This window comes from Salvelinus namaycush, chromosome 1, assembly GCF_016432855.1.
Source record: "Salvelinus namaycush isolate Seneca chromosome 1, SaNama_1.0, whole genome shotgun sequence".
NCBI lineage: Eukaryota > Metazoa > Chordata > Actinopteri > Salmoniformes > Salmonidae > Salvelinus > Salvelinus namaycush.
In genome coordinates this window covers 32,824,482-32,843,945 of record NC_052307.1, presented here as the reverse complement: position 1 = coordinate 32,843,945, position 19,464 = coordinate 32,824,482, and the positions used below count along the sequence as shown (strand labels likewise).

The 19,464-nt window shown below is 44.0% G+C and overlaps 2 protein-coding genes across 4 annotated transcripts; one reads left to right on the top strand and one right to left on the bottom strand.

Annotated features, from left to right (window-relative positions):
• Window positions 1–452: 452 nt before the first annotated feature.
• LOC120036090 (serine/threonine-protein phosphatase PGAM5, mitochondrial-like) lies at window positions 453–5,388 on the top strand. 2 transcript variants are annotated; one of them, XM_038982597.1, is made up of 6 exons: window positions 453–1,009; window positions 1,210–1,385; window positions 1,580–1,705; window positions 3,752–3,840; window positions 4,011–4,144; window positions 4,388–5,388. In XM_038982597.1, exons 1-6 carry the CDS (start codon window positions 777–779, stop codon window positions 4,536–4,538), a joined length of 909 nt encoding a protein of 302 aa, XP_038838525.1. In that variant the 5' UTR covers window positions 453–776; the 3' UTR covers window positions 4,539–5,388. The 2 variants fall into 2 exon arrangements, with proteins under 2 accessions (XP_038838525.1, XP_038838583.1); XM_038982655.1 differs by having other exon boundaries at window positions 4,362–4,531.
• LOC120035926 (ankyrin repeat and LEM domain-containing protein 2-like) lies at window positions 5,254–18,931 on the bottom strand. Of its 2 annotated transcripts, none has more exons than XM_038982493.1 (13): window positions 18,877–18,931; window positions 16,705–17,243; window positions 11,854–12,051; window positions 11,450–11,643; window positions 11,060–11,248; window positions 9,458–9,580; window positions 9,289–9,352; window positions 9,023–9,204; window positions 8,774–8,880; window positions 8,409–8,599; window positions 7,323–8,205; window positions 7,076–7,207; window positions 5,254–6,894 (listed from the first exon to the last, which is right to left on the bottom strand). In XM_038982493.1, the coding sequence occupies exons 2-13, from the start codon at window positions 17,225–17,227 to the stop codon at window positions 6,675–6,677; spliced, it is 3,006 nt and encodes a 1,001-aa protein (XP_038838421.1). In that variant the 5' UTR covers window positions 17,228–17,243; window positions 18,877–18,931; the 3' UTR covers window positions 5,254–6,674. The 2 variants fall into 2 exon arrangements, with proteins under 2 accessions (XP_038838421.1, XP_038838367.1); XM_038982439.1 differs by lacking the exon at window positions 18,877–18,931 and adding an exon at window positions 17,947–18,049.
• Window positions 18,932–19,464: the final 533 nt, after the last annotated feature.

Sequence of the window (19,464 nt, the reverse complement as noted above, 5' to 3'; positions counted from 1 at the left end):
ATGAGTTTGTAAGAAAGGCCTTTCACTGTACTTGTGCATGTGACATTTAATCTTGAAACTTGAATGCAATTTTTTGTTACAAATATCATAGTCAGTTTTACTTGGGCCCTACTGTGAAAGTAGGCTACAGAGGCTGCCTTTATTTTTTTCCCCCTCTAATTGGTCTTTACTGTTTCAGACCTGATCTGATTGGTCAAAATATCAGTCAGTGAAAAAAAGATCAGAATTGGGCTGCCTGTGTAAAGGCAGCCTCTGCCCCCCCAAAAAAATATTCATTACATGACAATAATAATCTCCACCATCTCTGTCCGATTTCCCGTCTTCTGAAGTTTTCATCCTTTTTTAAAACTGTGAGCTCCCTCTAGTGATGCATTATTTGTTCGTTTTGTCCCGCGACATTCGCGTATCGTAATATCTTCGCTAGCTGTTTTTTTTGGCTCCAGCGAGACACCGTAGGCCCAAGCCCTGTGTGTTTTCCTTTTGGTTTATCTTCAAGCTTGCTAGCTAAGTGATTCCAAATAGCTTCATAATCTTGACTGGAGTTATTTTTAGCTGGCGATTAAAGTGTCGTTGGAGGGTATTCGCTGTGTCCCTGTACCTAGAAAGTGTGTAAATCCACTGACCAGAGGCGGGACCTAGCTAGGTCTGGATTAGCCGCTCTTCGAGACCGCTGGATGCTACATTCCTAAATCTCTCTCTACACATTGGGCGTCATTAGCAATTTAGCCCGCTACCTAGCGAACACAAATTGCACATAATCGCTAGGTTTTTACAACATGTCATATCGGAGGACAATCAAACTCGTGTGTGGATTCGCTGGCGGATCAGCGGTGCTGGTTGTGGCGGCTGCCGCAGCTGAATCCCGTGGCTATTTCGGTGATACGCAAGGAGAGCGATCAGGTCAGTGGAGTCGGTTCAATATTCTCCAAGCTGCACAGCCAGCGACATGGTCAACGGGGAACCACACGGTTGCATCTACTGGACATGCCTGGGACTTCAACTGGGATAAGTATGCCTGCTTTATTAGCTAAATCTGATGCAGACTACTGTAAAACATAAGAGTGGTCTGATGGGATGTGGGTCAAGTAGTTTAGTCTACGCTGAGTGTGATTGATTCATATTTGCAGCCAGCAACATGTTGACAGACTGACAGATGACTTCTCTGGGCACAACACACACAACTGATTTGTTCCCTCTGTACTGTACTAGGCGGGACCCGTCCCCACTGTTTACAAATGGGAAGAAGAAGGAGAACACCAGTGAAGACCCAAGCTCAGAGCAGGAGAATGGCAAACCCAAAGCCACACGCAACATCCTTTTCATCAGGCACTCCCAGTACAACCTGAGTGGGAGTGGAGACCATGAGAGAATCCTCACCCCTTTAGGTTCTGTACCCTGTTCTGCTGTGTATTCATGTTGCTTAAAGCATGACACATAGACCTAGTTCTCCACTCTACAGCTCAACAGTTGCGTTTTAGTGGATAAGAAGAGCATATTCAGCAGCACTCGTTAGAGGTGGTGAAAGTGGTATACAAGTACAATCTGCTCATTTATGGGACTATGTGTTGGTGTTCTGCAGGTCGGGAGCAGGCTGAGTTTACTGGCCAGCGGTTGGCTGCCCTGGGGCTGAAGTATGACATCATGGTCTACTCCACTATGGCCAGGGCCACCGAGACGGCCAACATCATCAGCAAGTACCTCCCAGGTCAGACCCCTAGACAGGCAGACTTTACAGCTGAGCCATATGCCAGAGTCTATACAATATTCAGAGACATGCTTGTCTGGTTCCACAAGACTAACCAGTGCTGTACAGCCTCAATCTAACTCTCCTGATTCAACTTTAGAATCACGTTTTGACTTCAGAACATGGATTGGTTGTATCGGTAGACCATGTGGTTAAATCAGGTGTGTTTGTGTAGAGCTGGAGCAAAAGCCTGCACTCTCCTGCTATTCATGGTGCAGATATTTACAGTGACCTTGACTTTTTCCACATTTGTTCTTACAGGCTGAAATTAAAATGGATTCAATTGAGATTTTGTGTCACTGGCCTACACACAGTACCCCATAATGCCAAAGTGTAATTATGTTTTTTGACATTTTTACAAATTAATAAAGAGCTGAAATGCCTTGAGTCAGTAAGTATTCAACCCCTTTGTTATGGCAAGGCTGAATACGTTCACGAGTAAAAATGTGCTTAACAAGTCACATAATAAATTGCATGGACTCTGTGCAATGATAGTGTTTAACATTATTTTTGGATGACTATCTCATCTCTGTACCCCACATATACAGTTATCTGTAAGGTCCCTCAGTCAAGCTTTTAAATGTATGTAGTTCTGTCCTTGAGCTGTTTTTGTCTATTCATGTTCTGAATTGTTTCGTGTTTGGTGTGGACCCCAGGAAGAGTAGCTCTGGCTTTCGCAACAGCTAATGGGGATCCTAATAAAATACCAAAGCAGTGAATTTCAAACACAGATTCAACCAAAAAGACCAGGGAGGATTCCAATGCCTCGCAAAGAAGGGCACCTGGCAGACATTGAATATCCATTTGAACATGGTGAAGGTATTTCATTATACTTTGGATGGTGTATCAATACACCCAGTCACAAGAAAGATACAGGCATCCTTCTTCACTGTTGCCTGACAGGAAGGAAACCGCTCAGGGATTTCACCATGATCCCAATGGTGACTAAGACAGTTAGAGTTTAATGGCTGTGATAGGAGAAAACTGAGGATGACATTGTATACTAACCTAATTGACAGAGTAAAAAGAAGGAACCCTGTGCAGAATAAAACTATTCCAAAACATGCATCCTGTTTGCAACAAGCCACTAAAGTAATAGTGCAAAAAAAATGTGGCAACGCAATTAACTTAGTGTTATGTTTGGGGCACATCCAATACAACATATTACAGAGTACCACTCTCCATATTTTCAAGCATAGTGGTGGCGGCATCATGTTATGATTGTAATCGTTAAGGACTGGGGAGTTTTTCAGGATGAAAAAGAAACGGAATGGAGTTAAACACAGGCAAAATCCTAAAGGGAAACTTGGCTCAGTCTGCTTTCCAGCAGACACTGGGAGATTAATTAACCTTTCAGCAGGACAATAACCTAAAACCCAAGGCCAAATCTACATTGAAGTTGCTTACCAAGAAGACAGTGAATAAAGCTGAGTTACATTTTTTACTTAAATCTGCTTGAAAATACATGGCAAGACCTGAAAATGGTTGTCTAGCAATGATCCACAACCAATCTGACAGAGCTTGAATAATTTTGAAAAGAATAATGGGCAAATGTTGCACAATCCAAGTGTGGAAAGCTCTTAGAGACCTACCCAGAAAGACTCACAGCTGTACTCACTACCTAAGGTGATTCTAACATGTATTGACTCGGGGTTGAATATTTATCTAATCAGGATACTGTATATTAGTGTTTTATTTTTTTCCCCAAATGTTATAATTTTTCTACCACTGACATTTAGAGTATTTTGTGTAGATCGTTGACAAAAATGACTATTAAAACCATTTTAATCCCACTTTGTAACACAACAAAATGTGGAAAAAGTCAAGGTGTGTGAATACTTCCTGAAGGCACTGTACGTCACCTGATACCAAGGTTCTACCTCTGATAACAGCTTCAGAAGCTTTGATCTCAGATTTTCAGATGTAAAAATTGTAATTAAGCATCATAGATAAGCATTTCACTACTCACCACTAACTAACTCATCTTCTGATCTGTTTTTGATTTAGGGGTAGAGCTGGTGAGCTGTGATTTGCTGAGAGAAGGAGCACCCATCGAACCTGTGCCTCCTGTTAACCACTGGAAGCCTGACGCTGTGGTGAGACGCCCATTCCTCTGTCATATTACTTCCTGTTTAGTTTCACTTATTAGTTACTGCTGTCTGCATCATTCAATACATAATTAAATGCAATGTATTCCAATGAGAGGTCAGAGGTCATCTCAAACCCTCGTCTGACACCACCACTGTGGACCTCTACCGCTCTACAGCAGTACCACGAGGACGGGGCCCGGATCGAGGCTGCCTTCCGTCGCTACATCCACCGCGCTGACCCCAAGCAGAAGGAGGACAGCTACGAGATCATCGTCTGTCATGCCAATGTCATCCGCTATTTCGTGTGCAGGTGTGTTGGTCTCCCCAGGCAAGCTGGATCAAAGCCTCATTCAACAAGATGATGCCAATCTACATTACTTTGTCTAGCAATTTCACTGTCTTGCTGATGGATGTCTTTTGCATTTCATGACTATAATGATGTGCTTTTCAACATCACATGATATATGTGAATATTTGTTTAGAAAAATAGACCAGCTCTCATTTGGGTGTTTTGGTGGATCTTACAGGCTCTATCCCTCCCTCTGTGTCTCAGGGCTCTGCAGTTTCCCCCAGAGGGCTGGCTGAGGATGGGCCTGAACAACGGCAGCATCACCTGGCTCACTGTGCGCCCCAGCGGCAGAGTGGCACTGAGGACACTGGGAGACTCAGGGTTCATGCCCCCAGACAAACTCACACGGACCTGAGAAATGTTCCACCTACAGTATTCACTCGTTCTCTCCCGGAGAGCTTTAGATCTCGGTCACAGGGTGAACTGAATGGCTCTTGATTTCTCCTTAAGTGTCTTGAAAGTTACTTTTGGTGTTATTTTTGTAGCTTCAACATGCAATGATATACTTTTATGTGGTGTTTTATGATCAACTCCTGTGCCATCGTTTGCCAACTACAGTGCAAAAGGGGAGTATACAGTATGAACTGTTGCTGTAGCCAATCACTGAACTCCGAAAGCTGATGGGATGACTGCCAGTGCCCACTCATTATGAATGTAAAGGGTATAAGAGTTGAGGGACTGAAGGATTTTAAAACCAAAAACGTTCTAAATTTGTATGGCATATTTACTGTAATGCTGTAAATGCTTATCATGCTCAGCCCTTTTGTATTTGGATCAAGGCTTCCTCTGAGGTTTAGATTGTTGTATTAAGTAGAAACATGCAATAAAGGAGACATGGTAATGTAAATGTTTTGTGTTCCTCAGTAGTACACCAAATAAGTACTCGTACAGTCTTAAAATAGGGTTAGCTCAAGCTGAGACATTGTCTCAAGACTTAACAGAAAATCCAATGCACCTTTGTGTAATTTTCAAGCTTTGTAGTGCCAACACTGTCATTTGTTAGAGGACAAGAGCGCCACCACCATTTCAGGCAGTAACAATGTTAGAAAGTGCTCAAATGACAATTCAAAGGCGAGGAAACTTGTATTTATTAGTCGAACGCAAATGAGAAGATCTGGACATACAGAAGAGGGGAAAATTTGTGATGAAGTGAAACTTTTATGCCTTTAAAATAAAGCACAGAATGCCAAAGCACAATAAGCATGTTTAAGTATTTAGGTGCAATTTGCAGAACACCACATTCATAAAACAGAATCTAATCTGTCACCACAACAGACAATACAATCCTCTCCATGAAATAGTTTGTGCCTTTGATCAAAATTTAAATTCACATTCAATATTACTCACGTCTCTCATACTGACCCAGACTGACAATATATAGTAAGGGTGATTTCTATTGAATTTGGATTGATAGCTGTTAACTTCTAGATTAGCTTTGCTGGCTGGAAAACCATACATTTTACAGCAGTTTGTAAATTGACTATTTTAACAGTGATAGCGATCTTCCTAGAGTTTGGCTATTGCAGGTTCTTGCACATTGTCAGCCATTGATTATACATTAGTAAACATGTCTTTGTTGCACTCTACAGTAACCTGTTATGTACAGCTTGGTATTTTTTGGACACATTTAGCAAAGCCAAGAAGCGTTCAAGAAGTTCAGCTTTTGTGTGAGACTGACAGTCGTTAGAGAAGTGTCAAGACAACACAGAAATGACCAAAATGCACAAAGAAACATTGGTACCTGGAAAATGAAAACATTTCAATTTATTAAATAACAAAATAAAAACATGGGAAAACTCAGCGTATTATCATTTTCCCCATGTTTGCATTGCAGTCTTTTGCTGTGCTAGCTCCAGTAGGATGGTGGTTGCTATGCTGTTGTGTGTCAGGATGCATACATTTTGATCAAACTGGACAGGATGTGCCTAATTCTGATTGGAGACTGACTGGTCCATTGTTTCTAACAATTAAGGCAATTCCTGAACTGAGAACAAAATCACTGGCAGTTGGTTTAATACACACAATAAAAAGTTGGTTTTGTGCTAATGACTGACATACCAAAAATAACTACAATTATTTACTTTTTAAAAACATATTTTCAGTTAGTGAATCCTATCGAGGATTATATTCTGAGGTTTAACAAACATCTACTCAATCTTTTGGGGAGTGCAGCTGTATTCAAAGTAGACTGAGCTATGATACAGGTGTTTCACACTATGAATTAAATGAATGTCTATTCAACAGTCATACAGTATGTAGTACAGACTGAAGGAAACCTGTTTCTTTTTTAAAAAGTCTGAGTGTATGTCACAACCCAACATACCGAGAATCTCATATGTATGCAATATATAGTAATACCATACATCATTAACATTAATACAAATCTTCAAGACACTTGTGCATATTTTGTTAGGTACGTGGTTTTGGGCTCTGGCATATTTCACCACCGTGGTGGCAGAGTTGTAGCCTATCGTTTCTGGCCGGGGGGGTGTTAGGGGTCGTTGATGTGCCTGAGGCGGATGCGCTGGATGTAGCTGGCGTGTGCAGGGCTGTAGCGGCTGGTGCTGGTGAAGTCCGGAGAGCCTGTGTGCCGGGCGGGACTGAAGCGGCCACCGGCAGGGGACAAAAGGCTGCTGACAGGAGAGCCGTGTGTGAGGGGAGAGGCCCGATGTACCCTGGAGCTGCTTTTTACCCCCACAGGGCTGGGCCAGCTGAAAGACAAACAGAAACAAAGCCATAATTAGAGTCTGCGTTTATTACTTACATGTGATAGCAACTTACATTTTAAGCACTTGTCAATGTGTTTCCATATTTACAAGACAACTTGCAGGCAATGACAACTGTTCATGGGGGCATTTTTTTGTTGTTGCTGTGAAGAATCGTCAAACCAACCTTTGCATGTCTGAAGAGGTGTATGTCTGCATTGTACTTTTCCATTTCTGAATGCTGGGGAACTTTGAGAGGTCAATGTCTATGACTTCTATTGCGGACAGGACCTCTCTGTCCAACTTAGTTGGTGAATCCCTGAAAGACAAAACGAGAGAGACAAGTTGAAAGTGTTGACAAATTTAATTTCTGTTGCTTGCTAATGTCCTTAACTAAAAACCTCAGAACCGTCACCCTAATCCCCATCACTTGCCCTTCAATGAAAAGTCCCCTTCTGATGCGAGGTGGGGTCCGTGCTAGGAACTCATGGGAGTTGTCCAGGGATGTATAGGAGCTGGATGATCCGGAGCTGCTCAGATCCCTCCCCCCGTGATCCCACGACTTAGATCTGGCGCAGAGCGTGCGCCCCGACACCGTCCCTGGCCCCCTAGTCCTCTGGGCCAGAGCCTCCAAGCTCTCTTCAGCCGTAAAGTACTCCTCCGAGCTGCCGCTTCCACCACTGGCCCGGTCTTCCACCTCTCCCTCCCTCACACGCCTCTCCCTGTCCCCAGGCTCCAAGCTACAGCCCCTCTCAAACAAATAGTCCTCGTTGCTGTTACCCCCCAGCGTGAGGTGGCCCACCCCAGATGCCAGTTCATCCCGGGAGAGTCCCTCCCTGTGTCCCCCGCTACTCCTCCGTTCCCTGTACCTGGTAAGGCCGTTCAGCCCGTCCTGCAGGGACATCCTCTCAAACTCCACCATCAGGTTGGTGATAGGTGACAGCAGACGGGAGGGGGACGAGGAGGTGCGGGGGGACCCCTTGTCCCCGTTGTGAGTCCTCTCTGCCCCCGTGGAGGGACAAAGGCCGTTGTTGCAGAAGGGCGAGAGGAGGCTCTCTGACACAGAGGAGCACAGAAGGTGTCGTTCGGCGGCTGTCTCGATGAGGTCATCGGCGCCGTGGTGGGACACGGGCAGGATGTGGAACTCATGGAGGCCCAGCCCACCCACAGCGCCCGCAAGACTGTCCTTAGAACACGCTGAGGTGATGCTGGTGAGCGCCGCATTCTGACGGTTCTTTATCTCCTCCAGGCTGACGTCATCACCCTCATCCAGGAAGGCCCCCACCGAGATGGAGTTGCAGAACTTCTTGGGCTTCCCTGTGAATGGCAGAGGGGAGGGACAAAATGTTTATGTTAAGCTACAAGAAATACATTTACTGGTCAACCTAAAATAGTACAGGAACATCAATTCAAGACTGTGACGGCAGCATCTCATCTTTCTCCTTTCTCAAACTTGATCATTGGAATTCAATACCACAGCTATACAGTTTATCAAGAGCAACTGGTGAGGGTAACATTACCTGGGGAAGGTGTTCTGAAGCGGTTGCTGGTTACGTTCTCCCCTGCCACTTCGTGTGCACGCTGACTGAAGTCCTTCTTGTTGAGGTACTCCTCCAGCTTACGGAGGCCGTCTGCAGACGACAGGTCGGTGAAACTATCCAGGAAGTCCCAGTACTCAGCCCAGGGGTGGCCCAGCTCCCTGGCAAGGTCTCTGTAAGGGAAAACATAACACACTACTGTTGGAGAAGCATGCGTACATTGTAGTGGGTGTAAAAATGTATTCTTCCTTTTTCTAAGATATTCAAATGTCAAAGTGACTGCACTGGTAAAGTAACGGAGACACAGTAGAACATAGTTGTTGAACTTGTGGACTTTCCAGACGTACCTGCCCACTCTCTCTGCTCCACGGTCAGGGTCGGACTTCAGGATGTGCTGGAAGTACCCTGCCCTGTCTCTGGGGGGCGTCTTCCACACCCGACGGAACTCATCTGCCTGCAAGGAAGACACTAATTAGAAGTTACATACATCCTGTGTTTCTACAACAGCTTCCCACATGAAAATAGAAAAGAAAGAAATGAAGTGTGAAAATAAGAGAAGAAGAATGTGAGGTGAAAGGAGATAATGCGATAATGACCTTAGATGGGCTGAGTGGGCCAGCGAATGCCCTGACTGCCATCACCGGATCCATGGGACTTCGTGTGAGCCTGGGAGCCAGCGAATGAGGAAGAGTTTCTGATGGCTCAGGTGACCAGGGAGCACCAATGACAGGCTGGGATGAGTTGTCTATGGCCCTCAGTAGGCGTATATAACAGCGATCTGTGACAGAAGAGAAGGTGTTATTGGGTAAATAGGGAAGTATAGGAAAACATAAGTCCTGTGATTGGGAGGCAGTGAACTTACCTTCCAAATAGTCACATATCTTCTGTTTCACCTCTTGGGTTTTGTTTTTTCTTTCACAAATAACCTGTCAGGGATACAGAAGAATTTCATGAAAATCAAGTAGTCATGTGGACCAATCAGCAGTCGGTAGCTAGTTGTTAAAAAAATCTATATTTCTGGAGCAACTCACATCAGATGGCTTCTGGTCGTACTTGTTTTTGCAGTTTTTATCTGTATCAGGATGTGAACACAGGACATTCACCACTTCTGGACACCCGAACTTACAGGCAAAGTGGAGTGGTGTCTCAAAGCCCTGGGACAGACAACCAAAGTTACACACACACAGCAAGAACATTGGCACTTCAATCCAAAACACACAAGTCGGTTACAGTTAAACCTAAACATACAGTTGGCAATAGCCATGCACTCAAAAAGTAGTTTCATAGAGCTTACATCATTTGTCGATTTTTTTACTATTTTATTTGCACAAACGGCCGGCTTATTCAGTGTTATACCTACAGTTTGACCTACAAGGCGGCAGGCAATATACTTATGGAGAGAGCCAGTGGTGTAGTGGATGGTATACGCAGGTATACCCACTTTCTTTTAGTGGCCATTGCGCATACTAACTTCTTATTCCCAACGCTGTGTATCAAAGTAGTGGAGTGGAGGTATACGCCGTACTAATTAATAAGGCTGATGGAGCAGATCAGAATGTTTAGCTTAAAAATGTTAGCAAACTATTATTTCGTCCCATTTTAAGCGTAGCAATGTGCACACGGCGGTAGGCCTGCGAGAAAACACCAGTCTAAAATGCGACACCGCACATTAGAGCGGTTTCATGGACAGAGACGGAAATATCCGTTAAGAGATTTAGAAATAGGGGAGATCTAAAAGATTAAACTACTGTATCACATGTTGCTAATTCGACTAGGATAATGCCTGTTGCTGCTAGACAATGAAAGAAAGTTGATTTGAAAACCAATAGAACAGAAGAGCACATATGAGAAAGTCTTTATAAAATAATAATTTCTATGGTGGAATTTTGGCTATAGGCTACTTTGAAGCAAGGTAAGACATGCCCCATAATATGAAGTAAAACGTCCAGGTTTCAAAAAAAAAAGTAAATCAGGTACAGGACAAATATATTGATAATGATAATGATAGACCTAACTATCTTCTGGTAGATGGAAAGGCTTTCCCAAAAACCTTCTCTATTAAATGTTAACTACGAAGTAACATATGCCCACCTGGCAGAATGATATGACTATTTGAATCAATCCAGTGGCCATTTGTTTTCACAAACTCCATCTCATGTGCGCTACAGAAACACCGCTAACCACAGAAAACAGTGCCAGTTGCCTACGCAGCTGAATTAAAGGGTCGGCCTAACTACACACAAAACCCCCCGAAATGTCTTTTCGCAGACCTCAAAAGTGGTCTCCTAACGTGGTTTAAGCATTGTTCTGGACTATTTCAAAAAGTATGACAATGAGAGCGGAAATCTGGAAAAAAAGGGGAATATCAGAAACCTGTGAATTTCTGACCCGGTTTCAATAGTAGGCATACTATTACCCTACTTGCACAGTACAGCTTGGATTGGCCTGACTGTGAAAGACCAATATGGGATTCAGTGGGTATGTCACAGTCAATAACATTTTCACACAGGGCGCCTGTCCTTCGCGGGTGGACCGTTAATAACGTTTTTTTTTGTTGACACAATTTCAGAATACCCACTTCTCCATGACAACCACTACACCGCTGGAGAGAGCGGTATCGTAAGTATACTCACAGCTTTGTCTGGGGTGTTGAGGTAAAGGTCCACGATGTAGCGGATGCGTTTCTGCATCATGGCCTCCAGGTCATCAGGGTACATGAGCCTCATGAATTCCGGGTTCTCCAGCGTGTCCAGCAGGAGCTGGGCGATCCCTGGCTCGTTCTCCTTGGCTGCCACGTGCATCACGTTGTACCTGCATCCCTCCTGGGAACACACGGAGGAATGAATTTAGTGTGTGGAGAACTTTTAGGATGAATTATTCTGCTAACTAAAAAAAAACCGCTTGATTTCATCCATATATCATTTCAGTATATTAATTACAGTATATTAATCTGGTGCAGTAGTATAGGCTATATTAAAAGGTGGCACACATCCACTAAAGATTATTGTTCCACCCCGACTCGCCTGCACTACGGTGGGGTTGTCTCCGGAGCCGATGAGATAGCGTGGGTTGCTCCAGACCAGCTCACTGAAGGCCACCTCATCCCCCTTCTCCACAGCTTTCCTCAGCTTGGCTGTCAGGTCCTGGCAGCGAGGGCTTTTGAAGCTGTTGGCCCTCTCCCTGTTGATGGCGTCTACCTCCACGACAGGGATGTTGTCTAATGCGACAGAACCGAGAGATGGAGACAGCGGAATGCGATAAACAGCTTACTCGTTTCAAACTTGGACGTGTGTCCAAGAAATGAAACGCTATCCAAATACCCATGAAAAGCACTGACTTGGTGTATTTGTCTAGGAGTGTACAAATAAGTACTGAGCTAATGTCTTTTTTGTGAGGAGAGAATAATTGTCCTCAGCCCAACACTCACCCTTGCAGAAGACCAGGCCTGGTATGACAGGGGAGACACAGGGGGCACATTTACTGGGAGAGGGGTAGTAGTCACAGATCCCTTTGGCAAATTTCTCAGCATCCTCTTGATTGGAGAAGGCTTTAAAGCGAGCTCCTACCCTCATCTTCTTCACAGCCTGAAGAGCCTCCTTTTTATCCCCATACACATGGGACCTCTCTGAACCAGGAAGAACAAATAAACATTGAAATGTATGTTTAGATCGCTCCGGATGTCTACCTACAAATAGAAACATTCCAGAATTGGATTTAGAACAGGTCATGGTCAGATATTATGCCATCACAAGCAAAGCAGCTCAAAGTCTTACTACTGCTAAAAATTGTAGTCGCCATGCTGATCCAGAATGCCATATAAGGTGACAGATGTTCTGTGTGTCTCAACCACTGACTTCAAGTCAAAACAAAAATAAACCCTGAACAGCATGATGTCATGGACAACATAAAATGTTTGAATTGGACATTGACTGTGGTGTGACAGCATGCGGGGTCAACTTCATTATTGGATCAACATAGCTAGCCTGCCAACAGTTCTCTACCTTTGCATTTCTGTGTGAAAATAAATAATTACATAAACTTTTGACTGATTAACAGGCCAAAGTAAATTGCAGGTTTGGGTGATTCCTCAAAAAGAAATTGAAAAAATATATACATGTATTTTTCCCCCCCCCCCACAATTTTATTCATAGGTCCTTTGGAGGAAGGATTGTTGACATACGTTTGAATCTTAAAGCATAATAATTATGCTTCCAGATACAAATACACTGCTCAAAAAAATAAAGGGAACACTTAAACAACACAATGTAACTCCAAGTCAATCACACTTCTGTGAAATCAAACTGTCCACTTAGGAAGCAACACTGATTGACAATAAATTTCACATGCTGTTGTGCAAATGGAATAGACAACAGGTGGAAATTATAGGCAATTAGCAAGACACCCCCAATAAAGGAGTGGTTCTGCAGGTGGTGACCACAGACCATTTCTCAGTTCCTATGCTTCCTGACTGATGTTTTGGTCACTTGTGAATGCTGGCGGTGCTTTCACTCTAGTGGTAGCATGAGACGGAGTCTACAACCCACACAAGTGGCTCAGGTAGTGCAGCTCATCCAGGATGGCACATCAATGCGAGCTGTGGCAAGAAGGTTTGCTGTGTCTGTCAGCGTAGTGTCCAGAGCATGGAGGCGCTACCAGGAGACAGGCCAGTACATCAGGAGATGTGGAGGAGGCCGTAGGAGGGCAACAACCCAGCAGCAGGACTGCTACCTCCGCCTTTGTGCAAGGAGGAGCACTGCCAGAGCCCTGCAAAATGACCTCCAGCAGGCCACAAATGTGCATGTGTCTGCTCAAACAGTCAGAAACAGACTCCATGAGGGGGGTATGAGGGCCCGACGTCCACAGGTGGGGGTTGTGCTTTACAGCCCAACACCGTGCAGGACGTTTGGCATTTGCCAGAGAACACCAAGATTGGCTAATTCGCCACTGGCGCCCTGTGCTCTTCACAGATGAAAGCAGGTTCACACGCACATGTGACAGACGTGACAGAGTCTGGAGACGCCGTGGAGAACGTTCTGCTGCCTGCAACATCCTCCAGCATGACCGGTTTGGCGGTGGGTCAGTCATGGTGTGGGGTGGCATTTCTTTGGGGGGCCGCACAGCCCTCCATGGGCTCGCCAGAGGTAGCCTGACTGCCATTAGGTACCGAGATGAGATCCTCAGACCCCTTGTGAGACCATATGCTGGTGCGGTTGGCCCTGGGTTCCTCCTAATGCAAGACAATGCTAGACCTCATGTGGCTGGAGTGTGTCAGCAGTTCCTGCAAGAGGAAGGCATTGATGCTATGGACTGGCCCGCCCGTTCCCCAGACCTGAATCCAATTGAGCACATCTGGGACATCATGTCTCGCTCCATCCACCAACGCCACATTGCACCACAGACTGTCCAGGAGTTGGCGGATGCTTTAGTCCAGGTCTGGGAGGAGATCCCTCAGGAGACCATCCGCCACCTCATCAGGAGCATGCCCAGGCGTTGTAGGGAGGTCATACAGGCACGTGGAGGCCACACACACTACTGAGCCTCATTTTGACTTGTTTTAAGGACATTACATCAAAGTTGGATCAGCCTGTAGTGTGGTTTTCCACTTTAATTTTGAGTGTGACTCCAAATCCAGACCTCCATGGGTTGATAAATTTGATTTCCATTGATCATTTTTTGTGATTTTGTTGTCAGCACATTCAACTATGTAAAGAAAAAAGTATTTAATAAGAATATTTCATTCATTCAGATCTAGGATGTGTTATTTTAGTGTTCCCTTTATTTTTTTGAGCAGTGTATATGACATATACCCTATATATACAAAAGTATGTGGACACCCCTTCAAATGAGTGGATTTGGCTATTTCAGCCACACCTGTTGCTGACAGGTGTAGAAAATAGAGCACACAACCATGCAATCTCCATAGACAAACATTGGCCTTACTGAAGAGCTCAGTGACTTTCAACGTAGCACTGTCATAGGATACCACCTCTCCAACTAGTCAGTTCGTCAAATTTCTGCCCTGCTAGAGCTTCCCCGGTCAACTGTAAGTACTGTTATTATGAAGTGGAAACGTCTAGGAGCAATAACGACTCAGCCACAAAGTGGTAGGCAACACAAGCTCACAGAACGGGACCACCAAGTGCTGAAACGTGTAAAAATAGTCTATCCACGGTTGCAACACTCACTACAGAGTTCTAAACTGCCTCTGGAAGCGACATCAGCACAAGAACTGTTCGCCGGGAGCTTCCTGAAATGGGTTTCCATGGCTGAGCAGCCACACACACAAGCCTAAGAACACCATGCACAATGCCAAGCGTTGGCTGGAGTGGTGTAAAGCTCGCTGCCGTTGGACTCTGTAGCAGGGCTGCCCAATTCCCGTCCTGGTGGGCTGAAACACTTCTGGGTTTCATCCTCTCCTAATCAGGGAATAATTCAGACCTGGGACACCAGGTGAGCACAATTAACTACCAGGTAGAAACAAAAACAAAAGTGTTCTGCCCTCCAGGACCAGAATTTCTGTAGAGTATATTATGTTAAACAATATATACAAAAAGTAAGCAAATAAAATGTTATATTTTAAATATGCATGTTTATAATTTTTCAATATTGATCAATTAACGGCAGATTTTTTTTTTATTGAAATCAAAGTACTACTCATAGCAGAGCAAGTGGTACAGCTTCATACAGTGCATTCTGAAAGTATTCAGACCCCTTGACCTTTTCACATTTTATTACGTTAGTCTTATTCTAAAATGAATGAAATGAAGAAAAAAAAATCCTCAACCTATACACAATACCCCATAATAACAAAGCGAAAACACGTTTAGAAATTTTAGCAAATTTATTACAAATAAAAAACAGATATCTTATTTACATAAGTACTCAGACCCTTTGCTATGAGACTCGAAATTGAGCTAAGGTGCATCCTGTTTCCATTGATCATCCTTGAGATGTTTGATTGGAGTCCACCTATGGTAATTTCAATTGATTGAACATGATTTGGAAAGGCACACACTGGTCTATATAAGATCCCACAGTTGACACTGCATGTCAGAGCAAAAACCAAGCCATGAGGTTGAAGGAATTGTCCATAGAGCGCTGAGACAGGATTGTGTCGAGGCACAGATAAGGGGACGGGTACCAAAAAATGTCTGCAGCATTGAAGGTCCCCAAGAACACAGTGGCCTTCATCATTCTTAAATGGAAGAAGTTTGGAACCACCAAGGCACTTCCTAGAGCTGGCCGCCTGGCCAAACTGAGCAATCGGAGGAGAGGTGCCTTGGTCAGGGAGGTGACAAGAACCTGATGGTCACTCTGACAGAACTCTAGTTCCTCTGTGGAGATGGGAGAACCTTCCAGACGGACAGCGATCTCTGCAGCACTACACCAATCAGGCCTTTATGGTAGAGTGGCTACTCCTCAGTAAAAAGGCATATGACAGCCCACTTGGAGTTTGCCAAAACGGCACCCAAAAGGACTGACCATGAGAAACAAGATTCTCTGATCTGATGAAATCAAGATTGAACTCTTTGGCCTGAATGCCAAGCGTCACGTCTGGAGGAAACCTGGCACCATCCCTATGGTGAAGCACAGTGGTGGCAGCATCATGCTGTGGGGATGTTTTTCAGTGGTATGTACTGGGAGACTAGTCAGGATCGAGGGAAAGATGAACGAAGCAAAGTACAGAGAGAGCATTGATGAAAGCCTGCTCCAGAGCGCTCAGGACCTCAGACTGGGGCGAAGGTTCACCTTCCAACAGGACAATGAACCTAAGCACAGCCAAGACAATGCAGGAGTGGCTTCGGGACAAGTCTCAATGTCCTTGAGTGGCCCAACCAGAGCAGACTTGAACCCGATCTAACATCTCTGGAGAGACCTGAAAATAGCTGTGCAGCGACTGTCCCCATCCAACCTGACAGAGCTTGAGAGAATCTGCAGAGAAGGAGAGAAACTCCCCAAATACAGGTGTGCCAAGCTTGTAGCATCATACCCAAGAAGACTCGAAGCTGTAATCACTGCCAAAGGTGTGTAGATTGAGGGGGAAAAAAACAATGTATTCCATTTTAGAAGACTAACGCAACAAAATGTGGAAAAAGTCAAGGGGTCTGAATACTTTCAGAATGTACTGTACGACAGTTTGCTTTGTAGCACATACAGATGAAATAATATGGAGTCTAAAAGGAGGCCAAAATGTCAAATATTCTAATTTAAATTAATTATTTGTCAATTATGCTTTAAGATACAAATGTAGAATATAAGTCAACAATCTGTGTCTTACCATTTGTAGCCAAGACATCATCCCACAACGGACACACTCCATAGAAGAACGTTGGTGACATTTGTGCTGTCTTTGAAGGAGTCTCTGCTTTAGACTGAGAGCCAGGGTCTTCCACACCAATATTACAAGGGATCCTTGACTTTACTGTCAGGCCAAGTTCCTCTTCCTCTGGGGGATTGAGCCCCATTCCGTAACCAAAGTCCACCTCATCAATGACAACCTTAAGAGAGTCAGTGCCAGTGGGTGCTGATGTTGTGGCACATGATGGCACCGGTTTGGCCTGCCCTGCTGCACTGGCGGCCATTGCACTGCTGCCTGGGCCTGTGGTGGTGGCATTACTGCTACTGTCCGTGTCTGTGGCGCTGCTGCTGCCCTCGGCTTCTGTCAAGACGCGGGCCAACTTCCTCTCGAAGATAGCACGAGTGGTGGCCGTGATTGGGCCGCACTTGAGGTCGGCCCTGGTGAACTCCTCTCGCAGCTCGTCTGCACTCAGCCCTCTCAGCCTGCTCAGAACCGCCTCCATGCTTCAGCTAGGCTATCTGCATTGGAGAGGGAGGGATTTGATAGTCAAACTGCTGTGTAATGATAGTGACACTGACAGTATAATACAATACAATGATTAATGTGCATATGGCTACTTCTTAATCTTTGCATGGTTAGGAAATATGTTTAAAATGTATTTAGGAAGAATTAAAAACACTGAACAGACCCCCTATTGAGCTTATTTATAACAAATCCACCCCATTCACCCCGATCCATACTAGACAGCCCTTAAATACGGCTCTGCCATTAAAGGACAAAGAGGTATAGCTGTAACTGTTTCAAAGCCTAGAACAAATTATTTATCTTGGATATGAAAAAACCCTAAAACAAACCTTAACCCCACTGCAGCCCGCCTACATGACGCTTGTTTTTTTAGCAGCTTCCCAAACATGCAAGCCATAATGAACGGAACGGGCGATTCGAAATATTTGCACAGGGGACAAAGCTCTGATCAAAATCTATGAATAAAGTCTTTAGCGTTCGATATTTTTTAACATCACCGATTTCAGAGGAGGCGTGGGAATATTTAGAATGTTAATCGATTCAATCGCATGGTGTCACGCCCAAGTGCCATTCCTGTTGTCTACTTTCGTGCATTAACAATTTGATATCTCATGTCTTCATGGTAATTTTACCGATACAAATCTATTTTAACTCAGACTTGATTACATCAGACGACACATGTACATCCCTACTTACCAGACATCACCTTAATTTATTTTCGTTCATGATCTGAAATGTATTTTCATATTTAGCAAAGACAAACTGTTGAAATAGACAATGCTCAAGACAGTCTGGAATCGTGTCATTGTTTACAAGACATTGTACGCATGCTCACTTCCAAGGCATGGCTCATGCCAGTGAGGGGGTTCGATTATTCTGTCCCGGGGTACACCGGCTATGGCCCGTCACTTCATCGGGCAAAAACGGGGAGGGAGGAGAGCCCTTCTCAAATCGAAAAGTAATATGGGCAGCTTGGTCATCATTCATAAACATAGAACATCTCTTTTCCATAAAATAAATGTTAGGATTTTCAAATAGTTTTCATTTGTTAGGCAGATAAAGCGTTTTAATCAAAAGCAAATGTGCATGTGAAAAAATAATCCTACTCACATTACTACACGTGCTTAGTTAAGTCTATTTTGTTTTGAGCCGATTTGGCCGTCGCACAGAGCCGGGCATCTGGCTCAAGCCCGGGAGGCAGCACGGATCCAAATTGAATGGAATACACTTTCAGCCGGTGCAAAACACTCCTACACGAGTAATTGCTGGCTAGTTAAACCGGAAGTTTAGCCTAAAAACTAGCTAGCCAGCAACACACTTCACATATATAATATTGGGAACTTTTGGCTAGTCGAAGAAAAGTATACCCCCACAACATTAAAATCAATTTGATCCTTCCGAAAAACACCTCCAGGTAGCTACCCGTGTATAGGCAGACATACGCTAGTTAATGTACAACCAACAACAATTAGCTAGCTAGTTAGCTGTGACAACTGTAGATTGAGTAAACAAGTTGGATAACACAATGATATTTTGATAACGCAACGACTGGTAAATTGTGACTTGGAAACGTCACTTATTTCACAGTATTTGAAATGACAACATAATCAACGTTAGCATGCACACCTCCTTGCTCTCCTCCTGCCAAGTCCTGTCCTCACCACGACGGTTTCAAAATGTGATGATAAAGGACCCAGGTTTTGACTAACATAATGCTTGCTCGAAATTGAGCCTGTACTCTGAAGTGAGCCATGCTAGCCAGTCAGACAGTCATAATCTATCACTGGTGTAAAGTAAATACTTTAAAGTACTAACGTTACTTAGGTAGTTTCTTGGGGGTATCTGTACTTTACTATTTATATTTTTGACTACTTTTACTTCAATACATTCCTTAAGAAAATTTTGTACTTCTTACTACATACATTTTCCTTGACTCCCAAAAGTAGTCGTTACATTTTGAATGCTTAGCAGGACAGGAAAATAGTCAAATTCATGCACTTATCAACAGAACATCCCTGGTCATCCCTACTGCCTCTGATCTGGCGGACTAAACACAAATGCTTCGTTTGTAAATTATTTCTCAATGTTGGAGCGTGCCCATGGCTTCCGGGAAAAAAAAATGTTAGCATCTGGTTTGCTTAATATAAGGAATTTGAAATGATTTTTTACTTTTGATACTTAAATATAATTTAAACCTAGTACTTTGACTTTTAC